Raw genomic sequence first — 22,166 nt, 5'->3', positions numbered from 1 at the left:
CTTGCTTTTGTCTTCGTGTTTTTCTTTTCTTTTCTATTGCCTCCTTTCAGCCATTCAGCTGGGAAAAAAAAGAAAAAAGTTTGTATAGTTGTGTTGACTTCAATGTCACTTTGTCAGAGAACTGTTTAGCTACTTGTCGGTGCAGATTATTTCTAATGCTTCAGCCAACTGTTTCAATGTCAGCACATTCAGTAAACAACATGAATCATTTTCTGCAAATATACAATTTTCAGAAAGCATTATAAGGTCTTAAATCTCAAATCTCTTTTGTTCTTTAGATTAAGTGGACCCACATCGTGTATGTTTAGATTTTCTGGTGAGAAAATAGAACAAGAGTACTGAAGCATCTGTTTTAATGAGTTATAAGAAAGTCAGAGACTGCTCTTGTATCATTGAAATTCTGATTTTTTAAAAACCTGGGCATAGGAAGAAAAAAAAGGAAAGAAGAACAGACCGGCTTTGCTATGTGCGCCACACACTAGAAGAGTGTTTACTAATGCTAATGAGACATTTTAAGCAGAGGTTAACATTCCTTTTCACTGAAGGCTACTCTACTCCTAAGTATGATGGGGAATGGCATGGAGGGACACTGATATTAAAGCTTCAGACTGTTTTTATTTTCAACCTTGGGAAGGTTTCTAACTCCGTGCTATAGGAATAGAAGCATTATGCTAATGAGAGCTTGCCCTGTGAAGAATACATTTGCTGTTGGAAAACATTTTGGCTTCCGCCTTGGGAGCTAATTGAGTACTCTGACAATGCAGTGCTTGGCTGGTTCATGTACACACAGGGGTGGAAAATTCAATTTCGCAGCAGGTTCAGAGCACTCTGCAAGAAGAAGCGAAAGAAAAAGTGGTGCCTGGATTAAAGAGTCTGAGCTGGCTCCGTGGCTCTGTGTCTGGCTCAGTGGGTATACTCTTTTCATTGCACCGTTGTGTTTTATTGTTTTATTGACCAACTGACAGTGAGACTGAACATGTAAATATACATTAAAGTGCTTGGCAAAGGTCTTTTAAAAAGCGCATTTTGGCTTGCCACATTAGCATAACTGTGAATTTATTATAAATATGCAAAAATGTAAGTAAGTAAGTTAGTTTAGACCTCTTTTGTTATTATGGAGGATGCAGGCAGCGATCAGTCTAATGTGGTAAATGGACCAGTAAAAATGCTCTACTCTATATAGTGAACAGTTGGAATTCTATCACAACATTTTAAGAAAATTTGCAATAATGATATTTCTGACTATACAGAATAAAAAATATTGAACATTTTATTGATGCTTGCAGCTTGCAGGCTGTCATTAATGACAGACTGCCTAATTTGAATGGGGAATCAAAAGCTGCCAGCAGCAGTGCCAGTATTATAGTGCAATAGTAGTGACATGGCAGTATATCCAGTAACACAGTGTAATTTAAATGTAAGCACAAAAGTAGCAAAGGTAGCGTTCTCCTTGGAAATGTACAAGCCCAAAATCACAGCTTAACACTGTAGCTTAACAAAAACCAAAGTAACTCTTCAGGAGCCTGCATAATACTGTCACATAACAAAAATAAAAAATATTTGATACCTGGGATGTTTTATCTTGGGTGGAGCTTACTGCTTAAAACTCTTGTTTCCCCACTATTTCATTTCAGTCGTTTCCAGTTAATTGGAGTGCAGCTAGCAAGTGCTCCACTGGCTCAGTTTGCACATCACCAGCTGCTAGCATCTCCTTCATCGTAGCCTTGTTGTTGCATGTACTAGGGAAAATAAATAGCAATATCATCCCGCCGTGACAGTTTTATATCACATAAAAACTGATACCGGTATTATCACGGACAATATGATATGCCACGGCCCTGCTATACAGATGGATATTAAAGCCTTTTTGCCTCAGATGAAACAACATTGTGATTTTTCTGCAGAGTTCTGTCTCTTCATTCGAAAGAACACTGTGAAGCTCAACCGCCACTGGCAAAACTCGTGTTTTTGGTGTCCCCTGGATACTTTTTCAACCTCAGGCCAAAAGTGTAACACAGAAAGACAACAGTGAAAAAGAATCAGATATGATCAGAACAATGATATGGGGTCTACATACTCTGTGGTCCATACTATACTGTGTGATATTACAAGAGTTGGCAAAAGTACAGACATTCTGTACAAATACTACCATTAAAAAATAAAAGTTGAAAAGTTGATTCGACTTCTTTACTCAAGTAAAAGTAAAAAAGTGCAGGTTCTGAAATGTACTCAAAGTAAGAACGCAGCTCTTTGGAGGATGTTTCTATTTTTGTGCAAAGCTAACTGAACCTTGTGCTTTATTAACATAATGACAAAATAATATCAGTAGATTGGAATACAACCTTTTTTTTTTTTTTAACTTTTTTTATTCTAATTATACTCAGCTTGAATCTGGAGAAAAAGACAATAAAAATAGCTCTATTTTGTGTTGACTACATTTTTGAGGACGACTTTGCATCTAAACAGGAAAATGAGTACAGTCAGGGGTTAAAGTTGCATTGGAGGTGGGGGAGCCCTAAAACTGGTTGTAATAGCTCAGTGTGGGGAAACAGAACTCACAATAATTTATATTGAGAGCTCCTGTAGATTTTCTTAGTGATCAGCTGACCTGCTGCTCTTTGGGCATGGACACAACTGAACTCAACATGATGTCAGCAGATGTTTCATTAGTCGTCCTGGCTGATTTCCATCCTCTGCACTGACAGTCGATGGATCTCAGCATCATCAACTAAAAGTCATATGAATCTCGGCTACCCTTTTTGTAGCCTTAGTCTGACCATGAAACCACAGCCACTGTGCACCATTCACACACTATTCTTTACTGTAAATCCTTCACACTAACTAACCTGTTTATCCTGCACTAAACTGCAGACCTTTTTCCTGCAGCCTTTAAATAGCACAGTTAGTCTATGTCAGTTTGATTTGCATGTTTCAAAATATGAAAAAACATAATGTCACATGTACAGACCCACGATCTAACTTACAAACATGACGGCTTACATGTAAGTTTTAAATGAGCAGTCATTACCTTTAAATGCAACCTCTCTTCTACCTCTCCTGACCCCTTTCTTATCTTTCTCCATCTGTGAGTAAAGTTAGCTCTTTCTTTTCTCTCCCTGTGAAGTACAGCAGCTGGACTTTTAGCTAGCAACACTATGTGAGACACTTAAAAAAATGTTAATCCATCTATGCTAGCTCCTCTTCAGTAGGGCTAGCTAGACGGCTAGATGCTGAAATACTTGTGTCAAAAAGGCAAAAACAAACAAACACTGTTTCCACTTTTAACCCCTGGCTTTTGCACACGTCATTTCTTTTTATGCGACATCCCCCCGGTGATTAATAAACGAACAGCACCGCCTTTCATGTGTTTCGGTTTAGGCTCAAATTTTGATGTTTGGTGTTTGGAGGCTCGCAGTGATAGTGCCTTAAAGCTAAAGTAACGAGCCTGTTTTGAAAATTAAGAAGTACAAAGTAAGGATATTTGTTTAAATGTAGGGGGTAAAAGTAAAAAGTACTCAGGAAAAAAGTAAAGTAAGGTACAGATTCCTGAAAATGGCACTTAAGTACAGAACTTCGCTGTACTTCGTTACTTCCCACCTCTGGATATTAAAGTCTCAACAGGCCAAAATTACGATTTCTAAAAAGCAAAACACATTGTTTAAATGGTCACTTCTTTTCATTTCTGCCAATACCGTTAAATATATTTTATTATTACATTTTTATTTTATTTTATTAGTTTCTTTATAAGGCAACCATACACATTATATATACATTTAACACAATGACTAATTAACAAACAAGTGAAGCCTGCAAAAAACAAGAAAAATACAAACAAGCAAACAAACAAACAAACAAAAACCTATTTAAAGAGCTACTAATTTGAACGCTCTTGAAGTGTAATGGAAGTCTTAATTAAAGCCTTTTTAAGGCCAGCACATTGAAAGGCTCCTAATTAAGCTTGTATATGTTAAAACAAGTCTCAGTTGTGAGACAAATACACATACGCATTATCTGCTTAACTGAAGTAATCAACCTTTGTCGATTAGATCGAGGTTACGTCACGATAAACACAAAGTCGAAAACAAATAAACAGGGGTCTTTACCATCCAGCTTCCTGGACTTGAATTAAACCCTTGTCCAGGGATGTCAACCTCACCCAAAATATCCACTTTGATCTGAAGTGTGCTGGACAAGTGAAACTCTGCATTCTGTCAGTGTAAAGACATTTAACAGCATATGTAATCCCAGAGATATCTTCATATAAATGAAAGAAGCACGGCTATGGAGGCTATGTCATTATTAGCAGGAAAAGCTGTAAAACTTATAAAAAATGCAGTTAATCCAAAAATGCATGCCCTCCTTCATAGGGCCGGATTGAAGTCTTTGCTAGGCCGATTCTGGCTCCCAGGCCTTATGTTTGACAACCCTCCCTTAGTCTTTGACTGGAAGAAGAGTTAAAATATCTCCACCAGAAAAAAAAAGTTTTGAATCTAAGATTTGGCACAATCCTCATCTTGGAAACTAAGTTCACGTTTTTGTCAGAGTGACCCTGAAATCCTGTCTGGGCTTGTATGATCCTATCCAAATATGTATTGCAAGTGGCAGAGGACCTCAGCTGGTGCTACTAGCTCAGACCTTGACCCGGCCACAGCACTGGGGTCAGCTCCAGTCATAGAGGATTGCTCTTTATGCCTGTCTTGCTGATACAGCGCACAGACAGACGGTACAATGAAGTGTCAGTGCATGGCCCCAAGAAAACTGGGGACAAATCAACAGAGATGAACTGGCCTCTCACACAGCCATCAGAAACACACCCACACATTCACTGTGAAGTATTCACTGTGACACCGTTTTCATCAGGTTGCTACATTTTACAAATGAAGCCATACTTAATGGATAAATCAAATATCCATAGATGCATATAAAGATGAAAATGAATGAATGAAATACGTGTATATTTCTTCTATTTTCATGCCAGAGTTTCAATTCCACAGCGATGTGTTGTTGATAACCTTTAAAAAATGTCAAGACTGTAAAGAAAGTTGCAGAGAAGAGGATGCTGTAAAAAAAAAAAAAGGGAAAAAAAAGCAAGTGCACTTTGAAGGTAGGGTTACAACACTTTTGGGACAGACTGCAGATTTCTTATTGTCATAAACATCGACATGCCCCTTGATCAAAGGCACACACTGCCCCCATTGTTTGAACCGCAGATGCAGGGGGAAGAAAAATACTTCCTGCAGTGCTCCTGAATACAGAGAAATCTATTTGTTTCTATTCCCTTTGAAAGAAACACAGCTGAATCAAGTTCTTGTCTGACAAATTAAAATCTGTGCACAGACCAAAGTGTTGCTTTGTGCTCATTGATTATGGGGCCCACAGTCAAAAGCCATATTTTCTCACAAAGGTAGTTTTCTTGTTTCTTGTTTGATGGAATACTTTGAACCTATTAACTGTGCTGTTTTGCTCTACCATTGTAATTACTCGCAAAGCTAAGCCCGGGTTTAAATTTGCATTACAATGTAGCGAAAGCGCACTCAGAACTACACTTCCAGAGTTCTATGCAAGATAGCAGAGAAATTAGCTTGTAGGCATCGCAGTGCTATGCTGAACTCGGTTTCTCGCTAAATGACTCTTAATTCAGAGAGGCCTTTTCTCGCTTTGAATACCTAGTAATTAGCATTAACTGCTAGAGGTGCTATAGATTGTGCTTTGGTATAGCACTGAGACTGTAGAGCCTCTGGAAGAAAGGACGATTAATGTTAATTTCAGTACGGGGGTGGCGAGTCGTGGGAGGATGAAGTTGAGATGCCTAGCATTTACTTAGTGAGAAGTACCTACCACATAACTAGTTATAGAGGTATAACTAGATAGTTGTAAGGTATTCTTCTTATATAGCTAGGTATCTATCACATATCTAGTTATAGTGGAGGAATACTCCACGTCATAACTCATATTCACCTTATAGAAATAGAAGTCCAAAAGAAAATATTTCACTTTAAGCCTTTGGTATTGTTGCGGATGCTGCCCTTCTGCTAAATACCGACAGGTCTGTGGTCAGTGTGGGAGAGAGAGACTGATTGAATGAGATAGAAAGCAAATACAGGGCACCTCAGAGCAGCCAGGGTCCTCTGAACAAAAAAAACAAGTTCATCTTTTAGTCTGGTGGATGACAGGGTGATGTGGTATGGTACTCTGCCCGTTCTTTCAGACGGTTCAAAAGTCCTCGGCATTTCTGCCACATTCTGCAGCAGTAACAAACAAGCCGAGCCTGCACGTGGGCTGATGTATGGTATGTTCATGTTACAAAAAGTTCCTATAGATCCATGCATTCGAAGCTGAAACTTGCAGCTCGTGCCCCAGTTTTCTACTCCTTGTCTGAAAGCAAACCGAATGCAGAAAGGGAGGCAAATGTAAAGTCAGTTTTCCTTATACTGTTCTCACTTCCCCTTAAGACATAGTACTCTGCCATCAGTCATCTATTTGCTTCACTGTCACACAGGCATATGTTAGAGTTGTCCTGTCATGTTGCATTTTGTGAACTTTAAGATGGACCTGACCTGCTTTATGTCGCCGCTGGGTGAGGAAGCTGCAGGATGGCATGATGGGATGTGGGCTGGTGTGCAGTGTCCCAGCATGAGTCTCTGGGGCCAGGTATAAGTAAGTGCACACGTGATATGCAGTCATGTTAATACTTGCATGTTCCTATTTATTTCTTTATTTCTCTGTTGTCATCCTGTGCTTCCCTAGCATGCTCTGGTTCAGTTTCCCAACTCTCACTCCAACCGTGTGACTTAATCAGTCTGACAGACTCTGGGTGCCTGGGGAAAGTCTCTCTCTCTCTGCAGTCCCCTTTCTCCTCAAGTTTACGCGCTCTGTGACAAACTCATTCTGGCACCTTTCGAAATGCAGTGCTCTCTGTTGGACGGCCCTCCATGGTCTCTTCACACAACACACACACACACACACACACACACACACACACACACACACACACACACACACTAAGCCTAAGTGCAAAACCTCTCTAGAGTACACGCCATACACAAAGCATTCATAGATGCACACAGGTACAAGGGGGAACACACAAACACAAGGCCATACAAACACATAAATACACGAAGAATGTAGCTAAGAAGTGGGACGTACATTATTCCCAAGGCACTCATATTACGTCTCACACCCCTCTCCTATAAAAGCCCTCCTCATTCCTGCGTAAGTGCTTCTGAAAGCCGCTAGCTTGCATAGAGGTAGCACTTCCTATTACTGTTTTACTGTTATTGAGTGACATTCTTAATTAGTTTTAATGAGAGTCTCGTGGTGTTTGACCTCTCGTGTGTTTTTTTTAAAAGCAATGAGATTCTATGTCCACCATGCAGGCAAACCTTGGCTGAAGTCCAGCACATTTTGGCTAACAAACGTAGGGAGAAGGGAGAAAAAAAAACACAATACAAAAACTTTAGCTCGTGGTTAAGGATGTCCCTGCAGGGCTCGAATGCTTTAATTCAGCATCATAACAACACCCCATAGCATCAACGCTCTACTAAAAGAAGAAGAAGAAAAGAGAAAAGAAGAAAAAAATGATTATTTTCGGGAAAAGCTAAATGATCTTCCTCTGCCTCTCATCTTTTGGGACCTCTTTAAACTTGGACAGCACGTATTTTCTCAATGGCTACAAAAACCACTGTTGACAAAGCTTGCGATGGCTTTTCAAAAACCAAAACCTAAGCTATGAAAGTAAAGAAGAGGGTGCAGGCAGGGTGGAGCGGCTGGAGACAAGTGTCAGGGGTGATTTGTGACAGAACGATAGTAGCAAGAGCGAAAGGGAAGATTTACATGATGATAGTGAGACCTGCTATGATATATGGTTTGGAGACGGTGGTGCTGACAAAAAGACAGGAGCCTGAGCTGGTGGTGCCAGAGCTGAACATGCTAGGGTTTTCTTTGGGAGCGACCAGGATTGACAGGATTTGGAACAAGTGTATCAGAGAGCTCAGGCTGTGTTGTTAGGAGATAAAGTTAGGGAGGCAAGGTTGAGATGGTATGGACATGGACAGAGGAGGGATAGTGGATATAGGCCATAGGATGTTAAAGATGGAGGTTCCAGGCAGGAGGAAATGAGGAAGACCACAGAGAAGATGCATGGATGTAACGAAGGTGGAGGTGCAGCTGGTTGGAGTGACAGAACAGGATGCTAGGGATAGGATGAGATGGTGGCAAGTGACTGCTGAAGGTGAGCAGCTGAAAGAAGGAAAAATGTATACACACCTTTGTCATAGAAAATGAAAATAATATAAAAAAATAAAGGGTGTCTTTAAGAGGACTTAATCTAGTGCTGCAGGGGAATATAAACCACTCAATTACAATGAAAGAACAAAACAGGTATTTGCAAAGGCTTGAGTCAAACCTGTGTGATTGACCTAAACTCTTCATGGGGCAAATTATTATGGTCTGCTTCAATTACCTTTATTCTATCAAGCTTATCTGACTCTAATTCCTGTCCTTTGTTCCAGTTAACATCTCCATCTTGCCAAGGCAGGAGCTTTCATCCTGTCAAAATAAGTGTAATAACACTAATTGTGCTCCTGACAGATCATATCCTCGTGGGGTTACTGAAAATTTTGGAGCCCTTTAGCAATTTTTAGTTTGGTTCATTTTACTTATTTGTGCAATTTGCCTTTTTATTTTTTTAATTTTTTCAGACAGAATGGAGTGGTCTTGAAAGTGGACCCTCTCTGACCTGCCTTTCTTTCAAAGGTCTCTATGTGCAGCAGCTTTCATACTGATGGTACCTGACAAACGTTTCCCCTGACATACCTCCCATCTCTTGTCGTTCTCTTCCACATGCCTAAGCTTTTTAATGACAAAGGCTTCCAGGCTTTCTCTGGCTTGGCTGAATTGGTGGAGCAAGGGTCCTACAGAGCAGAAAAATCAGCAGCAAAACAAGACGAAAGGGACGAGAAATGCGATGCAGAGAGGCAGATTTTGAGGAGTCTGATAAGGGACATTTTAGGTCTGCTCAGGATTCTCTCATTATTCTCCATTTTGAAAGGAAGCAATAATGAGAACAAAACATTTCCTATCTTTCAAAGTGGCAATTTGCCCATTTAATGCCTGTGCTATGTAGGCCTGACATCCTTTCATCCGCTCTCTTTGCACTAATTTCATTCTTTTTTCCTTTTATTTCTTGGCTGATAATTCTCACTTTATTTCCATTAAGCTTTGTTTGTTCACAGCGATCTGTTGCTGTAATTTATTAGAGCTGTCAGCTTAAATGATGTGGCATGCCGACACGGCCCAGCAAATAGTGGCTCCCCCTTTCCTTTTCTCCTTTTATGGAAAGCCGCCCTAGTTTTTCCCTTTTTTTCCCTTGTTTTTTTTTTCTTTCATAGAGGAAGAGAGAAACATTACAATTAAGGTGGTGACATCGACCCACTGGTGACCATGCTCTGGGACCAGATGTCCTGTCAGAGAAATGCTGGCCGTCACCTCGAGGGAGCTCTGGGTTGAAATCTGGTTCATGTCTCAGTGGGGGAACTCTACAGATCCTGTTCCTTCATTAATTCAAGAATAACTCATTTAAGTTGTAGTCTCTGTTTTCTTTTCTTTTTATGTTGCTGGCATTGCTCGATAACATAATACTGAAAGTCACTTGCAAATTCTCACGAAGGAAAACTTCAGGACCTCTTGGCCTGAAAATTCTGCATTACCTATTGAGCCCAGTTTAAGCTGAAAGAAATGATCCTTTCACAAAATCAGTCATTTGCTGTGCCTTTTAAATTGAGTCAAGATTGTTTCATTTATTTATTTATTTATATACCCTCACCCCCCACCCCCACCCCATACACACATATACGCACACACACACTTCCTTAAGCCCCGGTTGTTTGACAGATGCCCGGCTATCAATGCTGCATGAAGTACATGTCATTTTCCTCACAGGAGGCCTTAGAGGAAATGCGATCACAAAGAGACCCCACAATCTTTACTGTTTCATTTTCAAGCCCGGGATACTGCCTTTCTCTCGTATTTCGTCCTGTACTTCTTTTGTACGAGGCAGCTGCTGTTTTTTTGAGATGAAAGACTGTTTGGCAGTCTTCAAAGAGTCACAGAACTCTAAAAGTCACTTGTGCAGCAGCGCTGTTCATTCTCCATTTTATATCCAATATGGAGGTGATGATCAAAAGGATCTGAGCTGAGGGAGAAGCTAAAAGATGTCTGCTTTGGAGTAAACAACAGCAATATCAATGCCCAGACCCACATGGGGCTCTGGTTTAAGGACTGTCCTTTAGCTAATGCCAGACACAAGTATTACTATTTCTGTATTTGAAAGAAAACTGTTACAAAAAAAAATGATTTAATAAGGAACGAGAGTGAGAGGAACTGATTGTTTTGAAATAAATAAATGCGTTTTAATGCAACTCGTATATTAAGCAGCCTACCGCACCGATACTAAACATCTCATCACATTTAGTGGAGGAATGTAAAATCATTAGGAGTCTGCTCATGAAGACTGACAGCAAAATCCAAACCATTAACTCTTCCCTCAGTGTGCAGCACACCCATCTGGAAGAGAGTCTTTGGGCTGCAGGAGATCCAACATATATTTATGAGAGAGCTTCTCCATGTTTCAAATGAGGCTGTGTTGCAGTTGTGCAGCTGGTCTGAGCAAATTGCATCTTTTTTAATGAAAGCTGCATTAATAATGCATACTAGTAACCTGGGGAAAGTTTTGGGGCCATGCACTGGAGGTGATGGGGAGGGGGGTTTGGTTGAGAACTCTGAACATCCAACTGTGTGCTGCCACGATCATCCTTAGATGCCCTGCTGCATTTTTAATGTCCTGCTGTGCCACTGTCACACAGGCTTGGGACAGGGGCAATGACTCCTCTCAACCAGATCATAGTGGGACATGAGCTAAAAAGTCACATAAGGGTATTCAAAAAAAAAGAATAATCACTTAAATGACTGTGCTACTTTGCACAACGCAAACAGTACGGTATCCTTTGAAAACAAACATTCGGAAGTAGTCTGAACCAAAGCTGTTGAGACTAAGATAGGCAAACAATGCAAAGTAATAGAATTAGCATACAGCCAAAGTGAAAAATAATCACATTTGTGCTTGTTCGCACATATGCACAAATACTCTACTTAGACAACAAATGCGCTGGCATTAGGGATTAGGGCTGCAAGACACAGATATGTTTTAATTTCTGACAAGAAGGCCATTCCTTTAGAGATGGATTTATTTCCATTTTTTATGGCTTTGTTGTTCTGTCGTCTCCTCTCGTTTCCTTTCCTAAGGACTAGATATCTCTGTTTACCTTGGAAGGCATTGTGTTGTCATTACTATCATCTGGCTGCTATTAGATGGATAATGTTGCCTTTCAGCAGAGAGAACGTCCTCTCGTCATCCCAGAACAATACTGCTAAGAAGAAGAACAGGAATTTCACCTAAGTACAACTTTACCACTTCACCAACACTCCACAGCATGTTCGAAAAGTACTGTTACGTGTAAAGACAAGGAATTTTGAAATGTAGATTTCATATATCATGAAACCAAACACTGCCTTCGGGGATTCTACAAATCTCTGCAATAACACTTTTCCCCCCAGATGCCTCGTGGTTATCAGTGATGAAATGGGATCTAAATTGCAGCAGACCTGAGCACTGTACCTCTCTAAACTGGATACACCTGTGATGATGACACTGTAGGGTAACCAGGGTGCCAGCAACTGACAGTCCATTTTATAGTGACTATCCGCTAGTCCTATTTCCTGCTCTTAAAGGAAGATGAGTTGACCATAGTGGACTTGCCTATTCGCCATAACTATCTTGCCTGATGTCAGTTCTTTACAGGGTGCTGTCCACTCATCCGTCATTACATGGGCCTTTCTGTAGTAACATTATCGCTTTAGATAAGGCTTCAATAAACTGCCATAGCTTTTAGGGCTCTCTCTCTTGCCACTCTAATCCAATCTATGATGTGGAGTCTGTCCATCATCATGCACCGCAAGGCATTTCCCGTGTCCCTGTGCTCTTGGTTGCAGAGGAAATAATGGATGGCCTTGCCCTTGGTTCACGCCAAGGCCTTATGGCACCTCTTCAACTGTTTGTCTTCAGGTTGTCTTAAATGGATCTGCACTGTGGTATTTTGATTTGATTAAATCAGGTTTAAAAGGTTAGATATAGAGAGAGGGAAAGCATTTGCCGTTCCCAGTATTGTGAGCCAGTCCTCTGCCATTTAGCATTGGGCATTGGCCAAAGGAAAGTGGAAAACTGAAATGACTTCTGTGCTCCTTTGTGATTTGCGCTAATGTCCCCCAGGGATTGAGCAATGACCACTGTGAATTCCCCCAGGACGCCAGCCAGATTGAAACCCCTGCCAACAGATTTGAAAGGATAGCAAATCATTTAAACTCCCCAATGTGCATTAGCATTTTTTTTTTCATTGCCCAGGCCAGCCTCCACAATATTAAATTGCACTTGATAAAATAAAATAAAAATCAGAGAGTGCGACAAGAGCTCTTCAACCTCCAAATCAGCAAAGTGAATATTGGAGTGGCCACTAAAAATTAATTATACTTTAATTCACTTTGTTTACTCTATCAGGTTTCTGTCATCCACTCAAAGAACCCAGCAGAAAGAGGAAGGACTTAAGACAGAAGAGGAGCAAAGGCCTTAAGAGGTGTGCTGTCGCAGAGACCCAGTGGAAAATATATAAGGATTGCCTTTAGCTGATCCTGTCTGTGACACCAAATTATTGCCGCGTATAAAAATAGGACTAGTATTAAAGTGGGCAGAGTGAATCCCAGCAGTGCCATGTTAAAGAAACACCGAAAGCACAGGCTAAAATCAATACAGGCGTTTTTTGTTCGTTTTCTTTATATTATGACATATTAATATTTGAGGATCAATACAAACCTTTATTTATAAAGTAGCATGTAATGAAATCTACAATACTGGTCAGTCCTTAAGACTCAAGGTTTTCTTAACTATTATTGTGCTCAGCCAGCCAGATAATGCAAATGAGGCAACGAAATATATGCCTGAGTGTGTTTGCATATGAGCATTATGACAGATCAAGCTTTGCTGTGTAAACCACTATATAAGGTGCAATCAAAAGGTCTCATTGGGATTCCACACACTGTTGCATATCATAAGTATTTTTTTCAATCACTTCAGGTGCACATTTGTGATTTTCATCACAGAGGAGCAGCACTACACTGAACCCAGGATCTTTGATACAAATTCAAGTTAAAAGGTCACCACTGTAACACAGTGTTGCACGGTGCCTTTACAGACAAACCTTTCCCATGTCCAAGCGTGGGAGGAGAACTTGAAGCAACGTATTGCTGCACAGGGTCAAACAGGATGGGAGCTATATTTAAATTTGACGTATTTGGTTTATAAATGCGCAATCACAAAAGTTGAACTTCATAAAAGTGTCTCATGAGACCAACAGACCAATAGAGGGATGGTGTTTTACCATCTCAAAAACTCTCTCACACACACACAGGCTGTCGTCGACTGCTCTTGCTTTCACAGAAACCAAAAGATAAATAGAAATGAAAGAAGATGGCACAGTGCCAACACCGAGGGGTTCTAAAAAGAGTTTGGGAAAAGGGAGGGTATGCTAACACTGAGATCCCCACTAGTGAACAGTCCTTTCTTCCCAATTGCTTAATTGTTTTAGTGGGACAGGCAGGTGGCTCAAAGCCCCATTTGGCATCTGGTAAAAAAAAAAAAAAGCAAAGAAAAAAAAAAGCTCATCTACATCATGTATGAAAGTATTGGGGTGGGTGCCAGCATTAAACATGCACCCACCCCACCCCACTCCTAGGCCCCCAACACCCACAAGTAGATTTCAAAAGTTTGGCTTGGCTCAAAAGCAAGTTTGTGCTGCTATTGTGTGAGATGTGCTTTGCTGAATAAAACATCTTTTGGTATCAGTGGCAGATCAAATAGCTTTTCAAAAAGCCATGCCTCTCACCACTGGTGCCTGGTACCACAGAGAGAACTGTTTTCCAACCCCGTTTAATAAATAGAAGCCACTGTGCTCATCCATTTAGCAACGTTGAGCACAATTTAGATGTATCTACGAAAATGGAAGCACACAAGTAGGGAAGGCATCTCGCTACGGAAGCTGTCCCACACAATGATGCTTTACAGCAGTTCCCGTGAGTGTTCTTTATTATATTGGGGTCCAGACACCTACGACAGCCTCAAGGTTTACTTACAAATTAAAGCACTATACATTACTATCCATTGCCAGTTTTTAAAACATGCGCAGCAGTTGTAATGCCAGGCAGACACATCAACATCAACATTCACCCACAGGTGAGAAGCTTCTCTCTTCCTTAGATAGAGCCTGTACATGTTAAAAGGCTGATTTGCATTTATATTGCCATTCAGGGCTTGCAGCTGTAATTGCAAGAGAGCAGTAAAAGTGCGCTGATGTACTCACATGTATACACAGGCGGACACAGAATGCATGTGAAGTGTCCAGTATGAAAACCTTTTCCTTGCGTCCATTGTTATGGATCTTTGGCATGAGAATGTCGGAACTGCTAAAAGGAGAACGAGATAGGGAACGAACGGGAGAGAGGGAAGAAGGGCGAGTTCACCCGAGTGTAATATTGGGCTGTCCCAGAAACTTCCCGCCAAACACTAGGAAGTTGTTATCGGATCAGCAACCCAATTCCTCAAGTGACTGCTGTGCCGAAGCGTCACATGCATCTTCTGGGCCCCTTCCAAGCACAGCCTTAAAACCATAAAATCGATGTATTGCTAGGCTGGTTTGCTAACAAATTCCCTGAGCAGTAAAACAACACAGGTAGCAGTACTGTGCTGCATCATGCTTGCATGCAATTTAATTAAACTTGGAGATGAAGATTTGCAGAGATAGCACCACCCTAAGGAAAAATGGGCCAGAAATGTTAGGCCAAGACAGTCAATTATTTAAAAATAAAAAATAATCTTGTGCGACTAACACTCAAAATGAGGAATGTTCGCATTTTTAGCAAAATCCAATCCTGTGCCCACCTGATCATAACATCAAAGCAGCAATCAGCAGTCATTTTCTTCAGATTAAAACTGCAACAGAAACAATGATGCATGCACTTTGTTGATGTTGCAAACTAACTGTGAACTAACTAAACTGCTCAGTTGCCAGTAACAAAATGACAAGACTGAGCTAATAATTTCCTATTACTAATGTACTGGACGCAGGTTTAACTGCCTTAAATGTGTTGTTCTATCAAACTCCTTTCTACAAGTGGATGTCTGTGAGAACAAAAAGATGATCTGGAAAATGACTAAATGATAATCTCAAAGCCTTGTGGTCTTTTCTTATCTATTAAGTCATGCTCAGTGGTTTAATCTGAGGCATGCTAATGTTCAGAGTTTTAAAATACATACATACATATATTCTTTGTGCTCACATTATGAGTGAAATGTTCTTTTTTTCTCAAATGAAATTTGTGGAGTAAATATGCAGAACCATGATGGGAAGAAAACATAATTGACTGTGAATTATATATTAAGGTTAAATGTAGGCCAAAATAAACACTAATCACAGGCAGTCGCTCTGTGGGAATGTTTTAAACAAAAGACTTATTCATGCCTCAGGTCTGCAAAGCAGTATGCTGACAAGTTAGGAACAAACTGCTAATCCTTACATTGTCTGAACCCATCTAGCTATCAACAACTATGTTCCGCAAGCAATTACAGATCCTAGCAGCAAGTTAAAAATATATCAAAACCACAGCTGGGAAAGACCCGGATTAAAGGAGGAAGGATACAGTCACGTTAAACCCATCAATATATTTCTTGAGGCCCAGTTATGCCAGTGTTTACCCTCTCCAAGGAAAAATAACACAGTATGATCCAGCAGTGCTCTATATACAGCACCCCCACATTTCAACACACACAGTCCTGTAGAGCCGCCTTAAAAAAAAAAAAAAAAGCATAGCCTGTTGTTTCCTGTGCATTAAACTGCAATTTAGAAGCCGGTAATCCAACCCATAATCTGTCACCAAATAAAATCCTGACTGGGGTTAGAGAGGGCTTCCGCATGCTTCTTCGGCATTAGTGAAGTATTGATATTGTGGTATTATTGCACTGGTCTATAAAAAAAAACGTCCACTATCCCTGTTCTCCGAGGATAAAGTCTCAGAGGGATGGAGACATGACAACAAAGAGCAGAGTGAAGAAGTGCAGCTGCTAACCCTGACTTCACAGGTGACCCAGCGATCACAACAGCATCTGGTTGAATTACTTAACACTGCCGCCCAACAGACATGTAATCCGGGATAATGCCCTTTTGCTGAGTGCTCCAATCTGGATAAATTCATCCCAGAGGAATGGGATCCAGCAGCAGAGACTCGGAAAGAGAGGAGATGAGGGCCTTGGGGTTTTGATTGGTTGGTACTAAAGAAAACTGGGAAGAGCGTCTAGATAGATAATGAGGCCCAACAGTAAACAGCTTGATTTTGTTGACAGACTGACTGACGGCATGAGAGGAGCAGATCATTGCCTGGTTTTCCAAGAAGACTCTGAACTAATCATTTTCCCTTCCCTGGCTGACCTGAATCCTGGCAGACTGAAAATGAGGTTTTCATCCAGACTATAGTCACTGGATAAACGACACTTAGGTTTCACATTTTAATATTTGTAAACGTGTACGTCAATATAATATTATCTTAATATATTTTTTTCATTTCTCTATTCGAACAACAATCAACAAAACTCTGTTTTTAATCTTTTTTCCTTCTTTCTTTCTTAGAAATAGCATCTCTCTTTAATGCCAGAAGTATTTCCTAACATTGAAGCATTACAAGTTCCAGCTGTCCAGCAGCAGCCTCTTAGATTATTTATTCATATGTTTGCTTATTACCATAAATATCCAACAGGGCACTCGGCTCAGAGGGATTACAGTGGGCTTAATCTATCGTGGCATAGAAATGAGCAGGAGTCACAGTGGATGAGGTGACTTAAGCTGGCTAGCCTTAATGGGACATGCAACACAAACAAGGCAACAGACTGCATGCCACTGGGCTCCATCATGAACTGGTGACATCATCCGTCACTCACTACATGACTGTCACGGTTAGTGGAAAAGTCATATGACCTGGACAAGGCAAGGACGTGCTTGCGATTCGTACCATGCATTTTAGTAATCCTGTACCGTTTCAAAATACAGACAATGCTCACGACCAGTACAGCCTGCGTTTGGGGGCTCTTGTTATATTTCCACTGAACATATGACTTCTAGAACAGCATGTTGGAAAATTTACGCCGTTTTTAGCATTCCAATAGAACTGGGGTAAAATAATTAATTACCTCTGAGTTATTATAGTCATAATCCATGCATTAGACAGCAGAGTGTGTTGCTTACAAATAACTATTCATAATAATGAGGCTGAAAATTGGTATTTCTGTTTGAGTAGTGTTGTGCAGAGTCATGAGCTGTATTTCTTCCCCTCTTTCCCTCCCCTCTCTGGAGAAGCAAGAGTGATTTCCCATCTATAAAAAATCCACATATCCAAACATGACATAGAAAAGACATTTAATTATACTTTGGTGGAGAAATATGTATCAAAGCCTGCCGCCCATGAAAAGCGGATTTAGAGTCGTCAGACAGCAGTTAATAGACAGTAGTAAATGAAATAGGGGGCTGTTGGGGGGGTACTAAGACGTGCTTTCCAGGACTAAGAAACGGCTTAGTCTGGCTTGATGGCAAAATCAGGAGTTCCGACACCAGATATATTTAAGTGGTGGGAGATAATGAAGGTGACGGGGGCGGGCAGCAGATTTTAAGGAGATTTTAAGATTGGGATTTTTATTCCTGTGCAGCAGCAACACCCCTAGTGGCTAAAACCCACATTAAAGATACCCTAACAGAAGACAAAAGACTAGACACTTTGTATGTTGATGTCACATTGTGAAGAGAAAGGAAATTACATGAAAACGGGCAGAGAAATATAGGCAATGAGAGGGATAAAAAAAAGGCTGCACTTAGCAATGTTCAGTTTTTCTTTTGGTCATTTTCTTCAGAGTCTAGCACATTCAATAGGAGGAACTGCCCCTTTCCAACATATTCAGCTTTTGCCCTACACAGTGAATCAATCACCCAAAGAAAGAGGGAAAAAATTCAAATAAACACAAAGAGTCAAAGAAGGACACTCAGTAAGTACATGACAGGGAAATGTGCCACTGCAAGGTGAGGAGTGAAATCGCAAACAGGCTGAGGAATGTGAGAGATGCTATACGGTGTATTAGACGGCAGGAGAAATGAGGAGGGGGGAGGTGGTATGAAGGGATGGACTAGGGCCTGGGAGAGTTTGGCCTGAGGTGAATGCGTTCCTGGAGACTGTCTCCCAGATTTCTGACTGGAGCTGTGTCATCTGTCACTGGCTGGAGAGGTGACAGCAAAAGAAAAGGTGCCCTAGATGCGATAACAGTGCAGTCAGGAATGAGAGCAGCTCACAACAGCTTTCCCTCTCTCCTTATTCTCCCCCTCTCCGTCTTGTTCGCTTTGGACCATTTACTTCTCAAAGTTGAGAGAGAGAGAGAGAGAAAAAAGGAAAAACTGCTCAGCGCCTCTCGTTTTGGACTGACTCCTCTCTCTCTCTTGCTCTCTTTCTCGCTGTCTCACAGGATAGCTGCGTCGAAGTGTATGCCTGCAATGGCCACAACTCCCCACTGTCCCCCGTGTTCATAAAAACAAGATTGTTTTTCGCAGCTTTCTGCTGACACCGGCTCGACACATAAACAGAGCCGTAATTTGTACAACAACAGTAAGCTTCAGGGAAGCACTTTTTTCTCCCCAGAGGCACGAATAGAGAAGGTAGGCTGTTATCCCCCGTTTACCTGGCAGGGAAAGTGGTATTTTATATTATGGTAATAACCAACTGTGCTGAAATGCAAAGCAATCCCATCTCATTCCAGTTGTAGCAATCGTCTCATTCCAATTGGTATATATGAGATTTGGTGCTAGTTGTTCCCCACAACTGGGGCTAAACCTGCGATGATGGGAATGAAAATGTTGAGATTTAGGAACAAAACAAAATGAGATCTTTTAATGTTCAGTGTTGAATGTCTTCCACAGCTTTAATTTTATCTATGCTCTACACCATCAAGACATGGAAATCAAGTACAGTCAGAATATGCAGCTTAAGTCAACTGCAGATAAAATACTTAGCAGATGCATAACAAAGTGGGAGCTACTAATGAACGATCATGTATTTCTGCATCACAATAAGCACAGATGGCACAGAAACACTTATGGAATCAGGGGAAAAGAATACAGCAAAGCAGCACAATCAGGAATAGCATCGTCGACGGTGTTTGATGGACCACAACTTTCCATTCCCAAAGCCAAGAGAGAGAAAGAGAGAGAGAGAGACAGCGCTTCCACTGCTCCAACTGCCCGTTGTTTCAATTTACACAACTAGCGCTACCGTATCCCGAGACATATGCTGTCGTGAAGAGCACAAACCATAAAGACACTTCATCTGCAAAAGCTCTACCCCCTGTTAAAGCGTGAGAGAAGCCGAGAGGGGGCTTAATTGCTCCATCAGTCAGTTTCAAATAGGTCTGTTATGATATCATTATTTTCTATTTGCCTCTACATGAAAAATAAGTCAGCTGAAAAGAAATATAATCACAGCAAATTGCTGCGTTTGACGAGCAGTGCATTTTTTTTCGCCCCCCTATGCTATAGACTATAAATCATGATGTGAAACAGCTGAATTCAGTGCAGAAGAAAATGATCTTGTTTACCAAGTTTCATTTACAGCTGCTGTTTTATCAGCATGTTACCAACTTTGAGCTGTCAGTTTCCACACAATGTGTCAACAAACTGAGATCTCAGAGTTTTTTTTTGTATTGGGTTTTTTTTTTTGTTTTTGCAGTTTCTGAGCTGTGGTTTAAAAAATAAAATAAAATAAAAAGGTCACAATTACAACTCCCTCTGGGAAACAACTAAAGGCACACAGACAGGCATTTGTCCAGCCACTGCCCTCTTTAGAATACAGCCCAATGTGACGGGGGTCAAACCGCTGAAAAGAGGTGGTGAGTTATTGGCTCTCGCCCCGTGTAGTATAAACCAGCACGCTCATTAACGGGGAGGCATGATGCTGCAAACCTTCCAAGCCGAACTCTGACTGTCTGATTCAGCTCTGTGCGTCTCTGCGTCTCCCAGCGCCGCAGAGGTGTTACACAGAGTCAGACTTGTGCACTACTTTACTCACTTCTATTGTTTTCCAAAGACAACCACCTGGTGGCAAGCAGGGGAAACAACTAATCCATCCTCATTCTGTCCACAAACAGACTGTCTAGGAATAAAAATAACAACAGCAGACACTGTCCAAAGGGCTGGGGTTGCCAAGCTATCCACATGGGTCTGCCTTCTGAAGCACTTTACCGTTAACTTTCCTCTCTCTCTACATTCTTTTCACCAAGACCCCCTCCTCCCTTTAGCTGAAGTCAATGTGGAAAGGGCTGTCAGTTCAAAACAATGTGACTCAGGAGTGAACGCTCGACTGAACTGGACTGGGTTTAGGGGGCTTTGTTTGTGTGTGTCTGTGTGTGTGACAGGAATAACAAGCCCGCATAGGAAGTATTTAACTTGTCTTGCCTGAACAGCTATGAGCAACTGACGGAGAAAAGTGCAAACTGCAACTATTTGCAGCTTCTCTTATTTATTTAACCCCCACTACAGTCATACAGACTTTGTTTTTTTTCTCCTTCTAATTCTTCTTTCTCTCATCTCGCTTTTAATTTTCTCCTTTCTCATTCTGCATCAGACATAACAGCGCGTACTGCGAGCGCTATATCAGAAACAGTTTTTTTTTTTTTTTTTTTTTTTAAAGAAAGAAAGAAAAGCACGCAGATGGCACAGCAACAAGCGCAAGAAAGACGTCGCAGCAGCAAGACATGGGTATAGAGACACAGTTCTCAGCCAGCCAGTCACACACACAGACACACGCGCAGCAATCATGAGAACGAGAGACGTGATGAATTAGCAACTTTAACGTGAAAAAAAAACTTACCATGTCCGGAGATCCACGGGAGCAGCAGAAGGACCCAGGGGATCATGACTGCGGAGTGGAGAGGGGCAAAACCTACGAAAAACAGTAGGCGAGTGTGAAATTGAAGTTGGCAGGCACAAACACATGCACGAGATGAGACAGTGCTCCTCTGTGCTGCTGGGGAGTGGGGGGGGGGGGATGCTACAGTCCCTCAGTGGTGTCTTGTTTTACCAGAGGAAAGCTGGTTGTCTGTCTTCTGTCCTCCTCTTCTTCTGGTCCTCCTTCTTCTCTCTCCCTCTCCTGTCTCTCTGTGTCTTTTCCCTCTGTGTGTCACTCTTGAGTGTAGCCGGTTGTCAGCTCTGCCTTTGCGCGCTCTCTTTGTGGTGTGAGCTTGTAGACTTTCTGTGTCTTCGCCGCTGACTCTGAGAATACACACTCGCTCACTCTGCCTCTGTCGCTCGCACGGTTTCTCTTTGCCCATCCATTCTGAGTGCCTTCAGCCCTCACTTGCCCGCTCTCTCCCTCTCTCTCTCTCTCTCTCGCTCTCTCTCTGTTGCTCTACCACAGCAGACCCTGTCAGGGGATAGAGCTCCACTACTAGACTCCTCCCTCCATCGCTCTCTCTCAGCCTGGCTGTCTGGGTGGCTGTGTGCCTGTGTGAGAGTCTGGGAGGCTTGGGTCTTCACTCTGGGAACCAGAGCTGCCATGGGAGAGGGTGCAGCTCCAATTAGAATGAGAATAGGAGGAGACCTCTGTAGCTACAAATTATGCAGACATTCACAAACAAAAACTGCACTTTCAGCCCCTCCTCCCTGTTAAGACCTTTGTCCTTTTGTACATCCCTTTTTTTGGATTCTTTAGAAGTGGATTTTGGAATCTGTAAGCTTTTCTCGGTGAATGAATGAAGACCAGATTAACATTCACCACCAAAGCCGTATGATTCATTAGTATCCAGTTTTTATTAAGGGCGAATTAGATTCATAGTCACTCACTCAAGGAGACATGATGCAAGGCACCATAAAATAGCCAAATGCACTGCATGCTTACTGACAAGTTCTCCTAGTTATGCATGTTAAATATTTAATACAGGGGAATTTTTTTCATACAGGGCAAGCAAGGTTCATGTGTAACAG

General features: G+C 41.4%; 1 protein-coding gene across 8 annotated transcripts in view; it reads right to left on the bottom strand.

The window, feature by feature from the left end:
- kirrel3b (kirre like nephrin family adhesion molecule 3b) overlaps positions 1–21,568 on the bottom strand; it is a 164,684-nt gene extending 143,116 nt beyond the window's left edge. For all 8 annotated transcript variants that reach the window (XM_039598356.1, XM_039598357.1, XM_039598361.1 and 5 more), the window contains exons 1-2: positions 21,265–21,568; positions 21,055–21,126 (exon numbers count right to left, since the gene is read on the bottom strand). In XM_039598356.1, the coding sequence (XP_039454290.1) occupies positions 21,055–21,126; positions 21,265–21,514 (322 nt within the window). In that variant the 5' untranslated portion in view covers positions 21,515–21,568. The remainder of the gene's footprint in view (positions 1–21,054; positions 21,127–21,264) is intronic.
- Between the last annotated feature and the right edge of the window lie 598 nt (positions 21,569–22,166).

Source organism: Oreochromis aureus, linkage group 14 (genome assembly GCF_013358895.1).
Source record: "Oreochromis aureus strain Israel breed Guangdong linkage group 14, ZZ_aureus, whole genome shotgun sequence".
NCBI classification, from domain to species: Eukaryota; Metazoa; Chordata; class Actinopteri; order Cichliformes; family Cichlidae; genus Oreochromis; species Oreochromis aureus.
Note: the sequence above shows the minus strand (reverse complement) of the source record. Positions and strands in the feature narration are given on the sequence as shown.